At 40.8% G+C, this 24626-nt stretch overlaps 1 protein-coding gene across 3 annotated transcripts in view; it reads left to right on the top strand.

Annotated features, from left to right (window-relative positions):
* Positions 1-24626, top strand: part of LOC126360492 (retinoid-inducible serine carboxypeptidase-like) — a 283675-nt gene that overhangs the window by 200744 nt on the left and 58305 nt on the right. For 2 of the 3 annotated variants that reach the window (XM_050007714.1, XM_050007715.1), the window contains exon 5: positions 23722-23923. The exons of the other annotated variant lie outside the window; for it this stretch is intronic. In XM_050007714.1, coding sequence (XP_049863671.1) covers positions 23722-23923 — 202 coding nt within the window. The remainder of the gene's footprint in view (positions 1-23721; positions 23924-24626) is intronic. 3 annotated transcript variants of the gene reach the window in all.

The following is a 24626-nucleotide window of genomic DNA, read 5'->3' as shown; positions in this document are numbered from 1 at the left end:
ATTTGAATGCTGACTGAACACACAAATGTATTTCAGTCATATGTTTTTCTCATAAATCTTCATTAGTAATTTAATAATCTTCACTTTGAATATTAGCTCTATATTTATTTTCATTTTCAGCTGTGGAGTCTTTAAATTCTTGGTCACAGCTATCCATGGTTACTGGAAGAGGCATGCTTTTCTTCTGCAGTAATGTCTTTCTTTCAAAAGAATGACAGCTTCTGACAAATACAATACTCCACTTCAGTATAGTCATTCAATATTCCTTTCACAGCCTTCTGACCCATCTTTTTTCTTTTTTCTTTGGAAATTGAGTTTAGGAAACAGACCATATTATAAGCAAATACTTTGTCATAGATGTCTCACAATAGCAGTACCATAATTCTTACAGAGATATTATTTCAGTTGTCCATATGACCAGCCCTTTCAGTTAAGAACACTGCCAAATCTTGCTGGAATTGAATCAGTGTGTATATGCAGACAAGAAAAAAAAGTTCTTGGATTTTTCCCAGGCTTTCCCAGTTAAAAATTCACTTTCTCCCATGTTAAGTGGTAGTATACTTTCTTTCAGAGCTCTAAAACTTATCAGTCCTTTGAATGGCAAAGATTTTATACACCAGTATAGAACCTCCTGGGACTTCTGGAAACAAAACACTGCTTTTTGGAAAGATCTTTGATGCATGGCAACATGTAAACTGCATATTTTCATTATTATGAAAACATAAATACAAATTCCACCAAGTACAGCGCAGTAGCTTCCAAAGCACTGAAGTTGAGATTGCACTCCTTGATGCACTTCTCTCAGCCAATCACAGCTCTTGCCACATGGTCTCATCAGTTAATGACAGCAGATATTCACATTGTGGAACTCATAATACTGTCAGCCAATAGCAACATCACTGTTGAGTTGCACGAAGACACAGTTAAAAAAATTAGTGGTTTAAGTTAATATAGATACAGCAGAGCTACTTGAAAAGCTAAGCTTTACATAAATATTGGTTGTCAGAAATGCTTTTGCTGTTTTTTTTTTTCTGATGGTGTAGTTTGGGAGAACCCTAAGAGCACAGCTTAAACTGCAACAGCTGGAGCTTTCGGACAAGCATGATAATAAATTTCACTGTTGTACACTATACATGTTATATTTTTCAAACCATCATTCATAATATTTGCCTGCAACCTGTTAGAAATGTAAACAGCTGTGACATCACGCTATCATATGCAGTTTCTTGTTACTTAGTTGCTTAGTCTTCAATCTAAAATCTTTGCTGCAATTTGCTGTTGGCAGATGCTTTCATCTGCACTGTGTTTTGTTGTTGGAAATAGTGCATTCTGTTTGCAACTAAAGTTTTAGTTTGGTGTTATTCTCTCATTTATGTTTTATAGGTGCAGTGTTATTCTGCAGTAGTTGGCCAAAATAAAATTCTTTGTTAGAGTATGTGTTCTTACCAGTCAAAATTACAAAAGCTTATATAAAAACTAAAACTATGAAAAATTCCCAGGAAAAATTCCTTGGCTTTCACTGAATAAAAAAAATTCCCACTTCTTCTGGATTTTACAGTAGTCCTGTGCCATATATGTCCTGTGATTCCTACACAAATGGTGGCACTCCTGCACACCTTGGAGAACCAAAGCACCAGTAGAGAGAAATTTTGACTATTGGCAGTGTGAAGGTACAAAACCCAAGCTGTGAAAACTGAATGACTAAATAGTTTTTAGATTGTATTAAAAATGGCTCTGGCCATGCTCGCTACTAGTAAATATGCATTACATTTTCTAGCTTCCTTCAATAGGGTGTATGCACACCAGGACATCTAGGAAATCTGGGAAAAACCCAAGAATTTTTTCATCCAGGAGAAAACTGGGAACAATCTGAGAATTTTTTATAACTCCAGGAATTTTTCATTGTTTTAGTTTTCAGTTAAATTTTTAGTAATTTTAACTGGTGAGAACTGATATTGGAACAAAGAATTTCGCTTTATCCCACTACTGCAGAATAAAACACAAATGAGAGAAAAACACCAAAATAAAACTTAAATTGCAAAGAAAATGCATTATTTACTACAACAAAATGCAGTTCACACAGAAGTGTCTGCCAACCATGGAGGTATAACACATCCAACATCCAACAGTGAAATGTGTCAAATGCGTTAGGACGAAGACTGCGATACTTCATAAAAAATAAAAAATAAAATAAAAATAAAAAAACTGATTTTGATGAGCATAGCATCACAACTACAGGGTGTTTAAAAAATGACCGGTATATTTGAAACGGCAATACAAACTAAACGAGCAGCGATAGAAATACACCGTTTGTTGCAACATGCTTGGGACAACAGTACATTTTTGGGCAGACAAACTTTCGAAATTACAGTAGTTACAATTGTCAACAACAAATGGCGCTGCGGTCTGGGAAACTCTATAGTACAATATTTTCCACATATCCACCATGCGTAGCAATAATATGGCGTAGTCTCTGAATGAAATTACCCGAAACCTTTGACACCGTGTCTGGCGGAATGGCTTCACATGCAGATGAGATGTACTGCTTCAGCTGTTCAATTGTTTCTGGATTCTGGTGGTACACCTGGTCTTTCAAGTGTCCCCACAGAAAGAAGTCACAGGGTTTCATGTCTGGCGAATAGGGAGGCCAATCCACGCCGCCTCCTGTATGTTTCGGATAGCCCAAAGCAGTCACACGATCATCGAAATATTCATTCAGGAAATTAAAGACGTCGGCTGTGCGATGTGGCCGGGCACCATCTTGCATAAACCATGAGGTGTTCGCAGTGTCGTCTAAGGCAGTTTGTACCACCACAAATTCACACAGAATGTCCAGATAGCGTGATGCTGTAATCGTTTTGGATCTGAAAAATGGGCCAATGATTCCTTTGGAAGAAATGGCGGCCCAGACCAGTACTTTTTGAGGATGCAGGGACGATGGGACTGCAACATGGGGCTTTTCGGTTCCCCATATGTGCCAGTTCTGTTTAATGACGAAGCCGTCCAGGTAAAAATAAGCTTCGTCAGTAAACCAAATGCTGCCCACATGCATATCGCTGTCATCAATCCTGTGCACTATATCATTAGCGAATGTCTCTCATGCAGCAATGGTAGCGGCACTGAGGGGTTGCCGTGTTTGAATTTTGTATGGATAGAGGTGTAAACTCTGGCACATGAGACGATACGTGGACGTTGGCGTCATTTGGACCGCAGCTGCAACACGGCGAACGGAAACCCGAGGCCGCTGTTGGATCACCTGCTGCACTAGCTGCGCGTTGCCCTCTGTGGTAGGCGTATGCGGTCGCCTTACCTTTCCAGCACGTTCATCCGTCACGCTTCCAGTCTGTTGAAATTTTTCAAACAGATCCTTTATTGTATCGCTTTTCGGTCCTTTGGTTACATTAAATCTCCGTTGAAAACTTCGTCTTGTTGCAACAACACTGTGTTCTAGGCAGTGGAATTCCAACACCAGAAAAATCCTCTGTTCTAAGGAATAAGCCATGTTGTCTACAGCACACTTGCACGTTGTGAACAGCACACGCTTACAGCAGAAAGACGACGTACAGAATGGCGCACCCACAGACTGCATTGTCTTCTATATCTTTCACATCACTTGCAGCGCCATCTGTTGTTGAAAATTGTAACTACTGTAATTTCGAAAGTTTGTCTGCCTGAAAATGTACTGTTGTCCCAAGCATATTGCAACAAACGGTGTATTTCTATCGCTGCTCGTTTAGTTTTTATTGTCATTTCAAATATACCGGTCATTTTTGAAACACCCTGTACTTACATTAGGTTTGCTTGAGTAGTTGCCAGAGGGCTCATGTATTTACACAGTTGAGTCACGTATGAGCAGCAGCTTCTCCTGCTTCGGGCTATTGGAAGTGTTACTTGTAGCTGTATAAGCAGTAGCAGCAAGCAGCCAGACGCTACCCAGAAAAATGTTTCTGGCATACCCAAGCTGCCAGATTCATGCTTTCACAGAGCAGTCTGAATTATAGTGGGGAGAGGCATGATCTCCACATGACCTGTATTTACATTTTAATATTTTGCTCTTTTCTCTTTGTTTGCAGCTCTCATGTCAAATGAAAAAAATAAAAATAAATTAAAAAAACAGATTTCTGTGGCTAGGAACTATCAAGTGAATTAAAACACATTCATATAATTACCACAATAAAATATGTTCTTAATTTCAAATTTCTGATTTTACATAATTTCCACATTATTGGCAGTCAAGCATTAATCATCTTGCAGAATAATGAAGGTATTTTTGTTGATCTGCTAAAGAAAGTTGGCTTTTATTAATATTTTCTACAGAGGCACTTAGTTTAATTGAAACTATGTGTTTCATTCCACACTATTGGTTAGTTTGCCGACTTATAAAAAGTATTGGGGGGGGGGGGGGGGACACTGGGAGTCTTGCCCCAGGAATTTTTCTATGCTTTAGATGATAAATAGCGAGTTTCTAAGTTTTTTAAAGCATTTTAGAGTTATATGATCAACATTAGAACCCTGAAAACGGGTAATTATCGTCAAACAAGGAAAATAATAAATTCCAACATAATTTTGTGCTTTTACAAAGTATAATATAACTAATAATTTTCTTAAATTATTGTGGGGGGGGGGGGGGTTCTCCCCCCACCCCCACCCTCTCAGGTCTCACGGAGTGAGCACCTGTGATTTCAAGTGCATGTTTTCATCTTCTGGCATGTATGGCTTTAAGCCATAACAAAGAACTAAACATAAGATAATACAGTGATGGTTTATGAAATTCCGAAACCCTTAGAGTATCCTCCAATGTACTTTTCTTTTATGACATAATGTGAGCTCTCTTCATCCTATATACATATGGCCGTACGTAAATATCCACTTGAAGATTAGTAAGCAGGGAAATTTGGTCAGTAATATTGACTAAAATCTTTTGTTTAAAATATATTGATAGCCTTAGCAGAATTTTACATAGTTTACAAAAGTTTTTCCATCACAAGATAGGTTTCAATACTTTTGTGGTACCTCCACTAGGGTTGACATTATTTCTTAATTTGTGTTGGTTATATCTTAAATTTACAGAACACAATTCTTCAGTAAGTTATAGACTGGCAACACACCATGTTTTATCATTTTAACTCCCCACCAGGCTGGAGTAGAATATAAACCACCAATTATACAGTTTCTTGGCTTCACAAATAACCTTGTTAATTTTTATACACTCCGAAAAAGTCATGAAAAGCTTATTGTTCTTAGTTCTAGTGGATACAAACAGCCTTTTTTATTTTTGCAAGAAATTTGTATTCTTTCTTACTAGCTTTTTTCAATGGTGTGTGGATGTAAACCTGACTGAAAATGCTATATAACATCATTGCAGAGTACAAATAAAAAAAAAACCTATGTTATAATCACCACATAGTAAAATATTGGTATACTTTGAGTTGTAGAGTCTAATTTTGATATGAATGTTATGCCAAGGACTACTTTCTAATTTTGCATTTCTTATCTGGATAGGATATGATAAAAGAAATTGCCCTAAGTACAATTGCTCCTTATGTTCCTTTGAAACATCATGCTGCAGTGCTGCGCATAGTAATATGATGGTACACTATTCATGAATTTGTGAACAGAAATGCAACAAAGGCAAATGAGTAGGGCATACACCAAGCAATGGCTTCTTATATCTTTGTAGCTGTGAAGTAATGTTTGTTTTCTAGCACTCTCTGGTAATTGCTCATCTGAACCTATTTCTAATAGGTTGAGGGAAAATATTGTGAGTGGTAGCCTGAGAAGTATTACTTTCAAAGTAAATTTCCCATTATTCAAGATGAATTATGTTATGTGTGATGAATTTTTTAAAACACAGAGCATTTGACTCTCATTAAAACTTTCCACTCTGGGGACTAGACACTAAGAAAAATTTCAGGCCCAGAACACCAGACATTTATGTCATTATTTAAAGTTTTACTTGCACGCTTGTGTGATGTATCTTATCTTATTTTTGTATTCACACTAGTAGTGTGTTGCTATTGGCTGATTATGTCATGTGTCCTATGCTCCGTCATTGGATGGTGAGATGATGTGACCTGAGCTATGACTGGCATCTCTATCTTGATTTCAGTGCTCTGGAATGCTTGGTGAAATCTGTATTTATACTTTTGTAATATGAAAATATACAGCATACATGTTAGTGTGCATCAAAGACCTTTCCAAAATATATTCTTTTTTACTGGGTTTCATTTCTTAAATTTCCAGGAAGTTCTATGTTTATGTATAAAACTTTAGCCTTTCAAAGGAATGATAAGTTTTATGGAAAAGTTTCAAGGAAAAGTATACTGCCGCTCAACACAGAAAAGTATATTTTCAGCTGTGAAAATTCCCCCCCCCCCCCCCCTTTCCCCCATATACATGTCGCCCCATTTATCTTGACCACCCTAAATAACTATTTGTCAATATGCAAACTGCAAAATGTTTCAAGCAAATGTTCTTTAGCGATCAGGGGAAAATCAATCAGCATGATTGTCTTTGTTGTAGCTTTGTTTTTTACAAAGATGTGAACAGTGATATGACTTTTTTAAATGGCACCATGTATTTTTTATTCGGTAATTCATTTCCTCTCCTAAAGACCTATTAAAAAATGCATTACAGTGTGCCATTCACTGAAACACAACATTATTAATTACATAACACAACATTGACATTGACACTCCCAGCATTTAGTGCAGGTACTTGGGGGTAATGGAACACATCCACATGCTCACATTGACAGAGGACAAGTGTAAACATAAGTTGAATGCACACCCATTGTTCTGTCAGCCATCATCAGTTGAAGAGTTGTGTGAGTAGAATGTACACCAATGAAGAGAAGGTATTTATTTATTTATTCATGCGTAAACAAATTTCTTTCTATGGATGTCATCATTATACATACATATGTACATTAGTTTGTCATATAATGTAATGAAATACAAGCTATTTATAATAAATTCATAATACATATATGTGTATTACACACACAATTTATCATTGAATTACATAATGCTGAAGAACCTGCTTCAATCAAAAGAAATATATCACAAGTCTCCTATAATACTTGTATGGGTAAATTACAATCTAGAATGTCCACTTTATTAATGATTAACCTGATTATTTATTTATGCCAATTTTATGCGGCATGAATTCTCTAGTCGAGTAACAACTATTTTTTAATAAATATTCTTTAAGGAATGCTTTAAATTTACAGAGTTCCTTTATGCTTTTGATTTCTTTTGGCAACTTATTGTATATCTTGACACCTTGGTAAAACATAGTGATTTGGGTTTTAGTTTTACTCATTCTGTCTAGGTGCAAGCAATTACTGTTTCTGGTTTGGTTATCGCGTATGCAGCTGTTTGCTAAGTATTGCTCAATATTTTTGTGAATAAAAACTTTAGTTTGCAAGATATATTCACTTGGGATAGTCAGAATACCCCACTTTTGAAATAGCTCACTGCAGTGTGCTCTTTTGTGACTCTTGCTCATTATTCTGATAGCTCGTTTTTGCAATTTGAACACATATTTCACATTTTGGGCATTTGCACCCCAGAATGTTATGCAGTAACTTATTATAGAATGTATGTGGGCAAAGTATGTCATTCTCTGGCATGAACTATTGCACACAGTGACTAATATTCGTAAGGCATAGCATGCTGTGCTAATTTTTTTCCCAAGCATCCTAATATGTTCAGCCCATTTTAATTGTTGATCAACATACATACCCAAAAATTTTGTGCTGAGAAATGCTACTCATCTATGGGGAATGTTAGTTAGCAGAACAGTAATTGCAGCACTGTTTTCTTATGTACAGGTACATTCAGTACAGTAGTTTAATGCTTTTAAATACTGTTGTGCAGAGTAGGCATCCAGTAAAGGCTGTCCTTCCTACATATTGACATAATGTTTTGTTTTTATTGTTGTTGTTGTTGTTGAAGGTAGGTGAAATGCTATGCAGGCAGTGGAACTGTACAGAGAGCAATATCCTGACAAGAACCCACCTTCCCAACAGATGTTTTCTCGTCTTGTTGCAACACTTCAGGAAACAGGAAGTTTCAACCCATGACAATGCAGTCATCATAGCTTTTTCACAGATGAAGCTGCCAAAGTTACTGTTCTCGCTTCCATTGGTATGAATCCACAAGCACACTATAGCTTGAACATGAGACTGGCATTCCTAAAACCCACGTACATTGTATTCACACATCACCTATTCCATCCTTACCATGTAAACCTACACCAAGAAATGCATGGGAATGATTTCCAGAATCATGTGCAGTTCTGTCAGTGGGCACAGCAGGAAATCCTCGCCAACCCAAACTTCTTCTCCAGTGTTCTATTTACCGATGAATGTTCCTTCTCAAACAAAGGACAGGCAAATACAAGGAACATGCATTATTGGGCCAGCTACAACCCATGATTGGTTAGACAGGTGGAACATTAGCTTCAGTGGAGAGTTAATATCTGGTGTGGGATGCTTGGTACTACAATTATTGGCCCTTATTTCATCAATGGTAGTCTAAATGGCACAGTGTATGCCAACTTTCTCAGATGAATTCTTCCTCCTCTTCTGGATGAAGAATGTTGTTGCTGCATCAACACAATGGATGTCCAGCACATAATGCCTTGTGTGCACGTCATGGTCTGAACTGAAGGTGTCATGCCAGATTGATTGGCCTGCTAGGTCTCCTGATTTAAATCCTCTGGACTTTTTTTGTTGGGGATGCATTAAAGAATTTGTCTATTGCGATATTCCAACAACTCCAGAGGACATGCAGGACAGTATCGTGCTTGTTTGTAGTTCTTTTCAGCAGGCAACACTGGAAGCAGTAAATAATTCTTTCATTCAATGAGTGCACCAGTGTATTGGTGACCAGGGTCACCACTCACAGCACATTTGAATGTTCTACTCCTGGGCAACGGTACAGGAGAGTCAAAGTCAATTTTGTGTTATGTTTTTACTTGGTTTTCATTTGTTTACAGACAAGACAACTCCAGCAAGTGGATGATATTGTGATCCTGGCCTCAAAGTCAGTGTTGTGTTATGTAATTAATACTGTTGTGTTTCAGTGAATGGTACTCTGTGATATAATGTGGTGTTTCAGTGAATGGTACTCTGTGATACATTTTTGAATATGTCTTTTGGAGAGGACATGAATTACTGAATAAAAAGTACAGGGTGCCATTTAAAAATGTCACACCACTCTTCATATCTTTGTAAAAGAAACAAAGCTACAACAAAGGCATTCATGCTGAATGATGTCCCCCTGATGGCTAAAGAACACTTGCTTGAAACATTTTGTAATTTACATCAAGACAAACAGTGATTTATGGTGGGCAAAATAAATGGGATACCCTGTACACACTGATCAAGTTAATACTTTATAAATATGTGTGTCTGTGTTGCAGGGCATGATTTTTTGGGAGTGGGGGAGGAGGGTGGGAGGGGTGGTAGCAGCCCTCAACTTCTCCTGTTGTTGTCCCATTATCCACACACCAACTTTCTTTGTCGGAATCATAGGACATCGTAATTGATTCACACCAAGAAACTGTAATTTCTTACACAAAACACTGAAAGGGAAAATTGCAGCTTACATATTATTTTGGTAACCATCCATCTGTTATCCACTGCCAATGTTATTTGATCAGACAATATGGTTTTGCAGTTATTGCAGATTATGTTCTTCTGCTACTTGAACGCAATAGAAAATTGCTTCTGTTGTTTGAACCTAATCTAGAATCTTTCTCATTATTTTGTAAAGCTGTTCCATAAGTATATCACTGTGTTTTGAGATTACCAACTGTTCCATCGCTTTTAGACATCAACAGTCCACTGGATTTAAACAAGAAAAACGTTTCCTACATCATTCTACAATGTTTGCAGTGTAGATAAGTGGCTAACAAATTTTCTGAATTTTTAAACAAAAGATCTGCAAAAGAGACTCATACATTTTACATTCAGTTTTATCAGGAAATAATGATTCCAGTTCCATTCAGGTTTTGCTTGAAGATTGCCAATGTTGTATCCATTCCCATACCACCATCACAATTATAATTTTACCACAAATTATGAAAAAATGGGATTAAGTTTTTACTTTACAAACTAGGGACACTACACTGGGCTTGTAACTTGTTGGGATATTGGTGCAGGGAACACAAGGTTTCCACAAATACCTGACACTTTATTACATTATTAAAACACAATGACCAACTTGTAGAAGTGTACAGAATAACATGAAAAGCATGTCAAAGATAATAGCTGCAGAGCACTCAATAAACAATATGCACAGATTTTTATACAAGAGTTATAAAATGAAATATAATCGTTTAACATTGATAAAATATGCTAGATCCAAATCAGTAGTCTTTGTTTGTGTGCAGGGGGTATCTTGAAATCACTGTGCACATGTACATTGTGTTCATGGAGTTGTGAATTTTTTTTAAATTTGTGGTAAGGTCTTATGGGACAAAACTGCTGGTCCCTAAGCTTACGCATTCCTTAATGTAACTTAAACTAACTTAAGCTAAGGATGTTACACACGCCCATGCCCAAGGGAGGATTCAAACCTCCAATGGAGGGAGCCGCGTGGACCATGACAAGGCGCCTCAGACCACATGGCTGGAGCTGTGATAGTGACATACATAGTGTCAGGTTGAGACTCAGATATTGAATGACACGCCTCCTACATGTTTTATCTGTTGTAGCTGCTTAATAGAAATTGTTGCTTGTAGATTATATTTAATGCAGTTAGGGTGTGTTTGGTATGTCTGTGGTAAAATGAAGAATTTTTGCTTCATATTGTAAGTGGTAGGCTATAACAAATCATATTGTCAGCAGATAACATACTTAAATTGCCATCAGTTTGAAGTGACATACTTTATCCCATTGATTTCAACATAGAAATTAGTTTAGAAAGGAAAAAGAGGAATTTTGAACTCTACAAGCTAGTAGAGTTCAAAATTTCTCTTTTTTCTTTGGTGCGTGTGTGTGTGTGCGCGGGTGTACACCTGTCCTTTTTTTCCCCCTAAGGGAAGTCTTTCCGCTCCCGGGATTGGAATGACTCCTTACCCTCTCCCTTAAAACCCACATCCTTTCGTCTTTCCCTCTCGTTCCTGAAGAAGCACCCATCGGTTGCGAAAGCTAGTAATTCTGTGTGTGTGTTTGTGTGTTTTGTTCATGTGCCTGTTTGCCGGCGCTTTCCCGGTTGGTAAGTCTTGGAAAATATATATATATATATATATATATATATATATATATATATATATATATATATATATATATATATATATATAAATAAAACAGAAAGAAACTTCCACATAGGAAAAATATATTAAAAACAAAGATTCCAAGACTTACCAAGCGGGAAAGCGCCGGCAGACAGGCACATGAACAAAACACACAAACACACACACAGAATTACGAGCTTTCGCAACTGGCAGTTGCTTCGTCAGGAAAGAGGGAAGGAGAGGGAAAAATGAAAGGATGTGGGTTTTAAGGGAGAGGGTAAGGAGTCATTCCAATCCCGGGAGCGGAAAGACTTCCCTTAGGGGAAAAAAAGGACAGGTGTACACTCGCACACACACACACATATCCATCCGCACATACACAGACACAAGCAGACATATTTAAAGGCAAAGAGTTAAGGGCAGAGATGTCAGTCGAGGTGGAAGTACAGAGGCAAAGAAGTTGTTGAAAGACAGGTGAGGTATGAGCGGCGGCAACTTGAAATTAGCGGAGGTTGAGGCCTGGCGGATATCGAGAAGAGAGGATATACTGAAGGGCGAGTTCCCATCTCCGGAGTTCGGATAGGTTGGTGTTGGTGGGAAGTATCCAGATAACTCGGACGGTGTAACACTGTGCCAAGATGTGCTGGCCGTGCATCAAGGCATGTTTAGCCACAGGGTGATCCTCATTACCAACAAACACTGTCTGCCTGTGTCCATTCATGCGAATGGACAGTTTGTTGCTGGTCATTCCCACATAGAAAGCATCACAGTGCAGGCAGGTCAGTTGGTAAATCACGTGGGTGCTTTCACATGTGGCTCTCCCTTTGATCGTGTACACCTTCCGGGTTACAGGACTGGAGTAGGTGGTGGTGGGAGGGTGCATAGGACAGGTTTTACACCGGGGGCGGTTGCAAGGGTAGGAGCCAGAGGGTAGGGGAGGTGGTTTGGGGATTTCATAGGGATGAACCAAGAGGTTACGAAGGTTAGGTGGACGGCGGAAAGACACTCTTGGTGGAGTGGGGAGGATTTCATGAAGGATGGATCTCATTTCGGGGCAGGATTTTAGGAAGTCGTATCCCTGCTGGAGAGCCACATTCAAGGTCTGATCCAGTCCCGGGAAGTATTCTGTTACAAGTGGGGCACTTTTGGGGTTCTTCTGTGAGAGGTTCTGGGTTTGAGGGGATGAGGAAGTGGCTCTGGTTATCTGCTTCTGTACCAGGTTGGGAGGGTAGTTGCGGGATGCGAAAGCTGTTTTCAGGTTGTTGGTGTAATGGTCGAGGGATTCAGGACTGGAGCAGATTCGTTTGCCACGAAGGCCTAGGCTGTAGGGAAGGGACCGTTTGATATGGAATGGGTGGCAGCTGTCATAATGGAGGTACTGTTGCTTGTTGGTGGGTTTGATGTGGACGGATGTGTGCAGCTGGCCATTGGACAGATGGAGGTCAACATCTAGGAAAGTGGCATGGGATTTGGAGTAGGACCAGGTGAATCTGATGGAACCAAAGGAGTTGAGGTTGGAGAGGAAATTCTGGAGTTGTTCTTCACTGTGAGTCCAGATCATGAAGATGTCATCAATAAATCTGTACCAAACTTTGGGTTGGCAGGCTTGGGTAACCAAGAAGGCTTCCTCTAAGCGACCCATAAATAGGTTGGCATACGAGGGGGCCATCCTGGTACCCATGGCTGTTCCCTTTAATTGTTGGTATGTCTGGCCTTCAAAAGTGAAGAAGTTGTGGGTCAGGATGAAGCTGGCTAAGGTGACGAGGAAAGAGGTTTTAGGTAGGGTGGCAGGTGATCGGCGTGAAAGGAAGTGCTCCATTGCAGCGAGGCCCTGGACGTGCGGGATATTTGTGTATAGGGAAGTGGCATCAATGGTTACCAGGATGGTTTCTGGGGGTAACAGACTGGGTACGGATTCCAGGCGTTCGAGAAAGTGGTTGGTGTCTTTGATGAAGGATGGGAGACTGCATGTAATGGGTTGAAGGTGTTGATCTACGTAGGCAGAGATACGTTCTGTGGGGGCTTGGTAACCAGCTACAATGGGGCGGCCAGGATGTTTGGGTTTGTGAATTTTAGGAAGTAGGTAGAAGGTAGGAGTGCGAGGTGACGGTGGGGTGAGGAGTTTGATGGAGTCAGGTGAAAGGTTTTGTAGGGGGCCTAAGGTTCTGAGGATTCCTTGAAGCTCCGCCTGGACATCAGGAATGGGATTACTTCGGCAAACTTTGTATGTAGAGTTGTCTGAAAGCTGACGCAGTCCCTCAGCCACATACTCCCGACGATCAAGTACCACAGTCGTGGAACCCTTGTCAGCCGGAAGAATGATGATGGATCGGTCAGCTTTCAGATCACGGATAGCCTGGGATTTGGCTGTGGTGATGTTGGGAGTAGGATTAAGGTTTTTCAAGAAAGATTGAGAGGCAAGGCTGGAAGTGAGAAATTCCTGGAAGGTTTGGAGAGGGTGATTTTGAGGAAGAGGAGGTGGGTCCCGCTGTGATGGAGGACGGAACTGTTGCAGGCAGGGTTCAATTTGGATAGTGTCTTGGGGAGTTGGATCATTAGGAGTGGGATCAGGATTGTTTTTCTTTGTGGCAAAGTGATATTTCCAGCAGAGACTACGAGTGTAGGACAGCAAATCCTTGACAAGGGCAGTTTGGTTGAACCTGGGAGTGGGGCTGAAGGTGAGGCCTTTGGATAGGACAGAGGTTTCGGATTGGGAGAGGGGTTTGGAGGAAAGGTTAACTACTGAATTGGGGTGTTGTGGTTCCAGATTGTGTTGACTAGAATTTTGAGGTGTTGGGGGGAGTGGAGCTGGAAGTGGGAGATTGAGTAGATGGGAGAGACTGGGTCTGTGTGCAATGAGAGGAGGTTGAGGTTTGTTGGAAAGGTTGTGGAGCGTGAGTGAGTTGCCTTTCCGGAGGTGGGAAACCAGGAGATTGGATAGTTTTTTGAGGTGGAGGGTGGCATGTTGTTCTAATTTGCGGTTGGCCTGTAGGAGGATGCTATGTACAGCCGGTGTGGATGTGGGAGAGGAAAGATTGAGGACTTTGATTTGGGATAGGAGTTGACGGGTGTGTTCATTGGCCGAGTCGATGTATAGGTGAAGGATTAGGTGGGTGAGGGCTATGGATTGTGCTGTTTGGAACTGGTATAAGGACTGATGGAAAGAAGGATTGCAGCCAGAGATGGGAACTTTAAGTGTGAGGCCTTTGGGAGTAATGCCAAATGTCAGACAAGCCTGAGTAAATAAAATATGGGAGCGTAATCTGGCTAGGGTGAAGGCATGTTTGCGGAGGGAATGTAAATAAAATTTAATGGGGTCGTTGTAGGGATGTTGTGAGGTTGACATGGTATTGGTAGGTGGAAAGGGTAATATGAGGTTAAAGTGAAAGTAAAGAGAGATTTATATAGGGAGAGATAAAGGTGTGAAAAAAGTCGAAAAAGTGTTGGTTTGAGATGTGCTATGTTGATCATGTGCTGAACTTAGGTTGGTGAACAACAATGGGTGCAAAGGTTGGGTAGTTATGTTGTCTCCAGATCACGTTAAAGGGTGGGGAAATTCAAGAAAATTTCGACAAAAAAATTTTTTCGAAAAAAGTTTCGAAAAAATAATTTGCGAAAAAATAAAATTCGAAAAAAATTTTCGAATAAAATCTCGAAGAATATGTGTGTAAATGTATTCAAAGGACTGGTTATGTACTGGCAGGTTATGATAATGAGGCTAACAATTGTTTGATGAAGAAATAATAACGTGTAAACCTGTGGGAAGCTGCTAAAAAATGATCGGTTTTGTGGGAAAAACGGGAATGGAAATAAAACGAAAGTTGTTGGAAAAAAAACTGAGATGGTTGTGTAATGGGTGAAAGGAACTGAAGCTGTGAAATAGTATTCACGAGTTTACACGAAATGTTTGTAAACTTGGAACAATGGATTTTATAGCAGCGGTTATGTTGAAAGCGTTGAAAATTTTAGGTTATGGTTTGGAAGTAAATTACGTATTATTGAGTATAATTAGGCAGGATAAAATGTATGGTAGATTACGGAAAAATGGAAGATGAATACAAAGTGGAACTTCTTGTACAAACGAAAAGGGAAAGTAAGACGATAGAGAAGATTTCGAAAAGCAACAGAGACAATAACAAACGTAATTGTTGGGTTCAAATTAATGACGATGTAAATAAAACAGAAAGAAACTTCCACATGGGAAAAATATATTAAAAACAAAGATTCCAAGACTTACCAAGCGGGAAAGCGCCGGCAGACAGGCACATGAACAAAACACACAAACACACACACAGAATTACGAGCTTTCGCAACTGGCAGTTGCTTCGTCAGGAAAGAGGGAAGGAGAGGGAAAAATGAAAGGATGTGGGTTTTAAGGGAGAGGGTAAGGAGTCATTCCAATCCCGGGAGCGGAAAGACTTCCCTTAGGGGAAAAAAAGGACAGGTGTACACTCGCACACACACACACATATCCATCCGCACATACATAGACACAAGCAGACATATTTAAAGGCAAAGAGTTAAGGGCAGAGATGTCAGTCGAGGCGGAAGTACAGAGGCAAAGAAGTTGTTGAAAGACAGGTGAGGTATGAGCGGCGGCAACTTGAAATTAGCGGAGGTTGAGGCCTGGCGGATATCGAGAAGAGAGGATATACTGAAGGGCGAGTTCCCATCTCCGGAGTTCGGATAGGTTGGTGTTGGTGGGAAGTATCCAGATAACTCGGACGGTGTAACACTGTGCCAAGATGTGCTGGCCGTGCATCAAGGCATGTTTAGCCACAGGGTGATCCTCATTACCAACAAACACTGTCTGCCTGTGTCCATTCATGCGAATGGACAGTTTGTTGCTGGTCATTCCCACATAGAAAGCATCACAGTGCAGGCAGGTCAGTTGGTAAATCACGTGGGTGCTTTCACATGTGGCTCTCCCTTTGATCGTGTACACCTTCCGGGTTACAGGACTGGAGTAGGTGGTGGTGGGAGGGTGCATAGGACAGGTTTTACACCGGGGGCGGTTGCAAGGGTAGGAGCCAGAGGGTAGGGGAGGTGGTTTGGGGATTTCATAGGGATGAACCAAGAGGTTACGAAGGTTAGGTGGACGGCGGAAAGACACTCTTGGTGGAGTGGGGAGGATTTCATGAAGGATGGATCTCATTTCGGGGCAGGATTTTAGGAAGTCGTATCCCTGCTGGAGAGCCACTTTCAAGGTCTGATCCAGTCCCGGGAAGTATTCTGTTACAAGTGGGGCACTTTTGGGGTTCTTCTGTGAGAGGTTCTGGGTTTGAGGGGATGAGGAAGTGGCTCTGGTTATCTGCTTCTGTACCAGGTTGGGAGGGTAGTTGCGGGATGCGAAAGCTGTTTTCAGGTTGTTGGTGTAATGGTCAAGGGATTCAGGACTGGAGCAGATTCGTTTGCCACGAAGGCCTAGGCTGTAGGGAAGGGACCGTTTGATATGGAATGGGTGGCAGCTGTCATAATGGAGGTACTGTTGCTTGTTGGTGGGTTTGATGTGGACGGATGTGTGCAGCTGGCCATTGGACAGATGGAGGTCAACATCTAGGAAAGTGGCATGGGATTTGGAGTAGGACCAGGTGAATCTGATGGAACCAAAGGAGTTGAGGTTGGAGAGGAAATTCTGGAGTTGTTCTTCACTGTGAGTCCAGATCATGAAGATGTCATCAATAAATCTGTACCAAACTTTGGGTTGGCAGGCTTGGGTAACCAAGAAGGCTTCCTCTAAGCGACCCATAAATAGGTTGGCATACGAGGGGGCCATCCTGGTACCCATGGCTGTTCCCTTTAATTGTTGGTATGTCTGGCCTTCAAAAGTGAAGAAGTTGTGGGTCAGGATGAAGCTGGCTAAGGTGACGAGGAAAGAGGTTTTAGGTAGGGTGGCAGGTGATCGGCGTGAAAGGAAGTGCTCCATTGCAGCGAGGCCCTGGACGTGTGGGATATTTGTGTATAGGGAAGTGGCATCAATGGTTACCAGGATGGTTTCTGGGGGTAACAGACTGGGTACGGATTCCAGGCGTTCGAGAAAGTGGTTGGTGTCTTTGATGAAGGATGGGAGACTGCATGTAATGGGTTGAAGGTGTTGATCTACGTAGGCAGAGATACGTTCTGTGGGGGCTTGGTAACCAGCTACAATGGGGCGGCCAGGATGTTTGGGTTTGTGAATTTTAGGAAGTAGGTAGAAGGTAGGAGTGCGAGGTGACGGTGGGGTGAGGAGTTTGATGGAGTCAGGTGAAAGGTTTTGTAGGGGGCCTAAGGTTCTGAGGATTCCTTGAAGCTCCGCCTGGACATCAGGAATGGGATTACTTCGGCAAACTTTGTATGTAGAGTTGTCTGAAAGCTGACGCAGTCCCTCAGCCACATACTCCCGACGATCAAGTACCACAGTCGTGGAACCCTTGTCAGCCGGAAGAATGATGATGGATCGGTCAGCTTTTAGATCACGGATAGCCTGGGATTTGGCTGTGGTGATGTTGGGAGTAGGATTAAGGTTTTTCAAGAAAGATTGAGAGGCAAGGCTGGAAGTGAGAAATTCCTGGAAGGTTTGGAGAGGGTGATTTTGAGGAAGAGGAGGTGGGTCCCGCTGTGATGGAGGACGGAACTGTTGCAGGCAGGGTTCAATTTGGATAGTGTCTTGGGGAGTTGGATCATTAGGAGTGGGATCAGGATTGTTTTTCTTTGTGGCAAAGTGATATTTCCAGCAGAGACTACGAGTGTAGGACAGTAAATCCTTGACAAGGGCAGTTTGGTTGAACCTGGGAGTGGGGCTGAAGGTGAGGCCTTTGGATAGGACAGAGGTTTCGGATTGGGAGAGGGGTTTGGAGGAAAGGTTAACTACTGAATTGGGGTGTTGTGGTTCCAGATTGTGTTGACTAGAATTTTGAGGTGTTGGGGGGAGTGGAGCTGGAAGTGGGAGATTGAGTAGATGGGAGAGACTGGGTCTGTGTGCAATGAGAGGAGGTTGAGGTTTGTTGGAAAGGTTGTGGAGCGTGAGTGAGTTGCCTTTCCGGAGGTGGGAAACCAGGAGATTGGATAGTTTTTTGAGGTGGAGGGTGGCATGTTGTTCTAATTTGCGGTTGGCCTGTAGGAGGATGCTATGTACAGCCGGTGTGGATGTGGGAGAGGAAAGATTGAGGACTTTGATTTGGGATAGGAGTTGACGGGTGTGTTCATTGGCCGAGTCGATGTATAGGTGAAGGATTAGGTGGGTGAGGGCTATGGATTGTGCTGTTTGGAACTGGTATAAGGACTGATGGAAAGAAGGATTGCAGCCAGAGATGGGAACTTTAAGTGTGAGGCCTTTGGGAGTAATGCCAAATGTCAGACAAGCCTGAGTAAATAAAATATGGGAGCGTAATCTGGCTAGGGTGAAGGCATGTTTGCGGAGGGAATGTAAATAAAATTTAATGGGGTCGTTGTAGGGATGTTGTGAGGTTGACATGGTATTGGTAGGTGGAAAGGGTAATATGAGGTTAAAGTGAAAGTAAAGAGAGATTTATATAGGGAGAGATAAAGGTGTGAAAAAAGTCGAAAAAGTGTTGGTTTGAGATGTGCTATGTTGATCATGTGCTGAACTTAGGTTGGTGAACAACAATGGGTGCAAAGGTTGGGTAGTTATGTTGTCTCCAGATCACGTTAAAGGGTGGGGAAATTCAAGAAAATTTCGACAAAAAAATTTTTTCGAAAAAAGTTTCGAAAAAATAATTTGCGAAAAAATAAAATTCGAAAAAAATTTTCGAATAAAATCTCGAAGAATATGTGTGTAAATGTATTCAAAGGACTGGTTATGTACTGGCAGGTTATGATAATGAGGCTAACAATTGTTTGATGAAGAAATAATAACGTGTAAACCTGTGGGAAGCTGCTAAAAAATGATCGGTTTTGTGGGAAAAACGGGAATGGAAATAAAACGAAAGTTGTTGGAAAAAAAAACTGAGATGGTTGTGTAATGGGTGAAAGGAACTGAAGCTGTGAAATAGTATTCACGAGTTTACACGAAATGTTTGTAAACTTGGAACAATGGATTTTATAGCAGCGGTTATGTTGAAAGCGTTGAAAATTTTAGGTTATGGTTTGGAAGTAAATTACGTATTATTGAGTATAATTAGGCAGGATAAAATGTATGGTAGATTACGGAAAGATGGAAGATGAATACAAAGTGGAACTTCTTGTACAAACGAAAAGAGAAAGTAAGACGATAGGGAAGATTTCGAAATGCAACAGAGACAATAACAAACGTAATTGTTGGGTTCAAATTAATGACGATGTAAATAAAACAGAAAGAAACTTCCACATGGGAAAAATATATTAAAAACAAAGATTCCAAGACTTACCAAGCGGGAAAGCGCCGGCAGACAGGCACATGAACAAAACACACAAACACACACACAGAATTACGAGCTTTCGCAACTGGCAGTTGCTTCGTCAGGAGAGAGGGAAGGAGAGGGAAAAATGAAAGGATGTGGGTTTTAAGGGAGAGGGTAAGGAGTCATTCCAATCCCGGGAGCGGAAAGACTTCCCTTAGGGGAAAAAAAGGACAGGTGTACACTCGCACACACACACACACATATCCATCCGCACATACACAGACACAAGCAGACATATTTAAAGGCAAAGAGTTAAGGGCAGAGATGTCAGTCGAGGCGGAAGTACAGAGGCAAAGAAGTTGTTGAAAGACAGGTGAGGTATGAGCGGCGGCAACTTGAAATTAGCGGAGGTTGAGGCCTGGCGGATATCGAGAAGAGAGGATATACTGAAGGGCGAGTTCCCATCTCCGGAGTTCGGATAGGTTGGTGTTGGTGGGAAGTATCCAGATAACTCGGACGGTGTAACACTGTGCCAAGATGTGCTGGCCGTGCATCAAGGCATGTTTAGCCACAGGGTGATCCTCATTACCAACAAACACTGTCTGCCTGTGTCCATTCATGCGAATGGACAGTTTGTCGCTGGTCATTCCCACATAGAAAGCATCACAGTGCAGGCAGGTCAGTTGGTAAATCACGTGGGTGCTTTCACATGTGGCTCTCCCTTTGATCGTGTACACCTTCCGGGTTACAGGACTGGAGTAGGTGGTGGTGGGAGGGTGCATAGGACAGGTTTTACACCGGGGGCGGTTGCAAGGGTAGGAGCCAGAGGGTAGGGGAGGTGGTTTGGGGATTTCATAGGGATGAACCAAGAGGTTACGAAGGTTAGGTGGACGGCGGAAAGACACTCTTGGTGGAGTGGGGAGGATTTCATGAAGGATGGATCTCATTTCGGGGCAGGATTTTAGGAAGTCGTATCCCTGCTGGAGAGCCACATTCAAGGTCTGATCCAGTCCCGGGAAGTATTCTGTTACAAGTGGGGCACTTTTGGGGTTCTTCTGTGAGAGGTTCTGGGTTTGAGGGGATGAGGAAGTGGCTCTGGTTATCTGCTTCTGTACCAGGTTGGGAGGGTAGTTGCGGGATGCGAAAGCTGTTTTCAGGTTGTTGGTGTAATGGTCAAGGGATTCAGGACTGGAGCAGATTCGTTTGCCACGAAGGCCTAGGCTGTAGGGAAGGGACCGTTTGATATGGAATGGGTGGCAGCTGTCATAATGGAGGTACTGTTGCTTGTTGGTGGGTTTGATGTGGACGGATGTGTGCAGCTGGCCATTGGACAGATGGAGGTCAACATCTAGGAAAGTGGCATGGGATTTGGAGTAGGACCAGGTGAATCTGATGGAACCAAAGGAGTTGAGGTTGGAGAGGAAATTCTGGAGTTGTTCTTCACTGTGAGTCCAGATCATGAAGATGTCATCAATAAATCTGTACCAAACTTTGGGTTGGCAGGCTTGGGTAACCAAGAAGGCTTCCTCTAAGCGACCCATAAATAGGTTGGCATACGAGGGGGCTATCCTGGTACCCATGGCTGTTCCCTTTAATTGTTGGTATGTCTGGCCTTCAAAAGTGAAGAAGTTGTGGGTCAGGATGAAGCTGGCTAAGGTGACGAGGAAAGAGGTTTTAGGTAGGGTGGCAGGTGATCGGCGTGAAAGGAAGTGCTCCATTGCAGCGAGGCCCTGGACGTGCGGGATATTTGTGTATAGGGAAGTGGCATCAATGGTTACCAGGATGGTTTCTGGGGGTAACAGACTGGGTACGGATTCCAGGCGTTCGAGAAAGTGGTTGGTGTCTTTGATGAAGGATGGGAGACTGCATGTAATGGGTTGAAGGTGTTGATCTACGTAGGCAGAGATACGTTCTGTGGGGGCTTGGTAACCAGCTACAATGGGGCGGCCAGGATGTTTGGGTTTGTGAATTTTAGGAAGTAGGTAGAAGGTAGGAGTGCGAGGTGACGGTGGGGTGAGGAGTTTGATGGAGTCAGGTGAAAGGTTTTGTAGGGGGCCTAAGGTTCTGAGGATTCCTTGAAGCTCCGCCTGGACATCAGGAATGGGATTACTTCGGCAAACTTTGTATGTAGAGTTGTCTGAAAGCTGACGCAGTCCCTCAGCCACATACTCCCGACGATCAAGTACCACAGTCGTGGAACCCTTGTCAGCCGGAAGAATGATGATGGATCGGTCAGCTTTCAGATCACGGATAGCCTGGGATTCGGCTGTGGTCTCCCTTAAAACCCACATCCTTTCATTTTTCCCTCTCCTTCCCTCTTTCCTGACGAAGCAACTGCCAGTTGCGAAAGCTCGTAATTCTGTGTGTGTGTGTGTGTGTTTTGTTCATACATATATATATATATATATATATATATATATATATATATATATATATATATATATATATATATATATATATATATATATATATATATATATATATAAGCTAGTAGAGTTCAAAATTCCTCTTTTTCCTTTCTAAACTAATTTCTATGTTGAAACCAATGTGATAAAGTATGTCACTTTTTCACACAAAGTTTTGTAAGAGCAAAAGTTTCCAATGTGGAATGTGTTTACTTCCTGAAATAGACTGGCAGTCCTGTTAAGATTTCTGAACACTGAGGAAATGTTCCAGTTGTTGACCTATAAAACAAGAATTACAGCAAATTCATATTTATAAAAACTAAGATTGAGTATTAGAAAACATACTTCTATTAAATTAATCCCAGAATCTTTTAGAAAATGTAGGGTGGAAAACAATTGTTAGTAGCCACACACAAAACTGTTATATTTCCCAGTACATTTCATAGTCTATCTGTTACACTACAGTCTGTACAAGACCGTTGTGTCTAAGTTACTTCATATAAAACTTTTACATACATCTAAAGGCTGTAGTCACAGGTGTCATTACTTGATATTTAACTATAAGAAGCTGTACCAAAACAGCTCACTTTTAATTGCACTGAAATGTCACACTTTCATTGCATTGAAGACTTAATACATAAAGCATGAAATATGAGTAGCCTACAACTACCAATATACGGTTTCCTGTCACTTTATTATAGCAAATTATAACAAAAACAGTGCATTTTAGAGATCATATTCAGTGTGCTGGTGGTTGGAAACAGCTTATATTCGTATACCATGTATGCATAATATAAAAACCACTAAATGCAGAGTTCAGCACTACATGAATTAATAGTATATGGCACCCCCTACATTCTGCTTGCAAACTAAAACAGTGACTGCTCCTTATTGTCCAAGTTCCCCTCCAGGAAGCAAAATCCAGACATAGCAGATTCTTCCTTTCATGTTTTGCAATTTAGTGGAATGTGGAATTTCACATTATGAAATCATCAGTTCCTTGTCTGTCATTGTTTCCACAGCCCATGAAAGGACACATCTAAGCATTGTACATGAAACTGTGCACTATTAAACAGGTTTAACTTTCAAAAGGCTTCCAGCTGCACTGAAGAAACTGAGTGGTAGACTTCCAAGTATTCATATGCAAGTTGAAATATTTCCTTGTGGCACATTCATTCTGTTACAAATTGGAGCTTCTCACTGTAACTGGGAATTTTCTTTGTTATGTATTAATTATTTTAAACTCTCTCACACATTCTGTAAACTATATACTGACCATTCCATGACAAAGTAGATTTCTCTTGTATTTTCCCATTGAACTTAATAAAACAGTACAACCCAATTTTCTTCTTGCTGATTTTCCAGGCAATCCCTTGATCTTCTAGTCTAGCTCTTGGCAAACGTGCAGCTGCTTTTTCTACCACAGCACAAACTTACCCTAGCACTTTCTATTCCATTGTCATCCCCACCTCTCCCCTCTGCCCAAATCACGTCACTTCTATTTTTCTCACCATCCACTCCACATAAGATGGGCAGTCATACCATATAAGTGTCAGGTACTAGTTTACTTTTGTTAGGACTGATGAAAACCTTTTTTACAAAATTATGCCCTTTTCCAACTTTTTAGGTACCTGTTGCACGCTCAGTGCATCCTGCATTTGATGAGTGAGGGTCTATCTTCATGTAAATATCAAATGAATAAAATTATTTATGGTTCATGCTAGAATGATTTTATTTTTATATATTCACAGGGAATGGTAGATAGTGAAGGTTATGCTCAAATTGATCGGTATGCTCAGTTAACAAAGAGTGCTATCAATGCTGGAGATTATAGTTTGGCCACATCATTATGGTCAACTACTGAAGGTATTATTTTATCAGTAACATACAATATAGATTTCTACAATATACTGTACAAAGTGTACGGTTATGGAAGACACATGGCCAAACAAGGTAAATATATTTTGAGGTGCTTTACTATTCTCATATTATATATTTTTAAATCATTTTATTCAGGTGCAGAAAACACAACTATCAAGTAAAAAAAGTGATAACAATAATTTATTTATTTTTATCTATTTATTCATTAATCCATTTGTAGAAAATTTGCATTGTATAGATGTAGTCAGAATGTACACAATTACAATTACATTTATACATATAACATACACATAAACATTCACATAATTTAGTCAAAATTTAATTTATCATCCTTAGGTAAATACCCAGCACCAAACCAAGATTTCCTTAACATAAGCTGAATAAGATAAAAACATGAGTAATAAGTATTTGATGACCACACAAAATTCACATCTAATCTTCACATTTTCCCAATTTTACACATTCATCATTTCACTTCTGCAGTGTACAGTGTATACCCACTAATCTTTAACATCTTACACTCTTTCAATCTCACTTTGTAGCACCATGTCTGTCCAAGGCACTCAGAATAATGTAAAAGAGCAGGCAGCAGCAATGAGAAAATACATATATTGTGTATTAGTGCTTTCTGGTTTACAGATGTCCTTCTGGTTTAGAAGGATATCCTCTTAAATTTTTAGCTTGGTATCCTTTTAGACTATATAGAGGTAAAGAGACTAAATAACCTTTCAATTTATTTCTGAGACCTGATGTCTTCCCAATGCATTCTATTCTG

Source organism: Schistocerca gregaria, chromosome 1 (genome assembly GCF_023897955.1).
Source record: "Schistocerca gregaria isolate iqSchGreg1 chromosome 1, iqSchGreg1.2, whole genome shotgun sequence".
In the NCBI taxonomy this organism is placed as follows: domain Eukaryota; kingdom Metazoa; phylum Arthropoda; class Insecta; order Orthoptera; family Acrididae; genus Schistocerca; species Schistocerca gregaria.
This window is presented reverse-complemented; position numbering and strand designations above follow the sequence as displayed.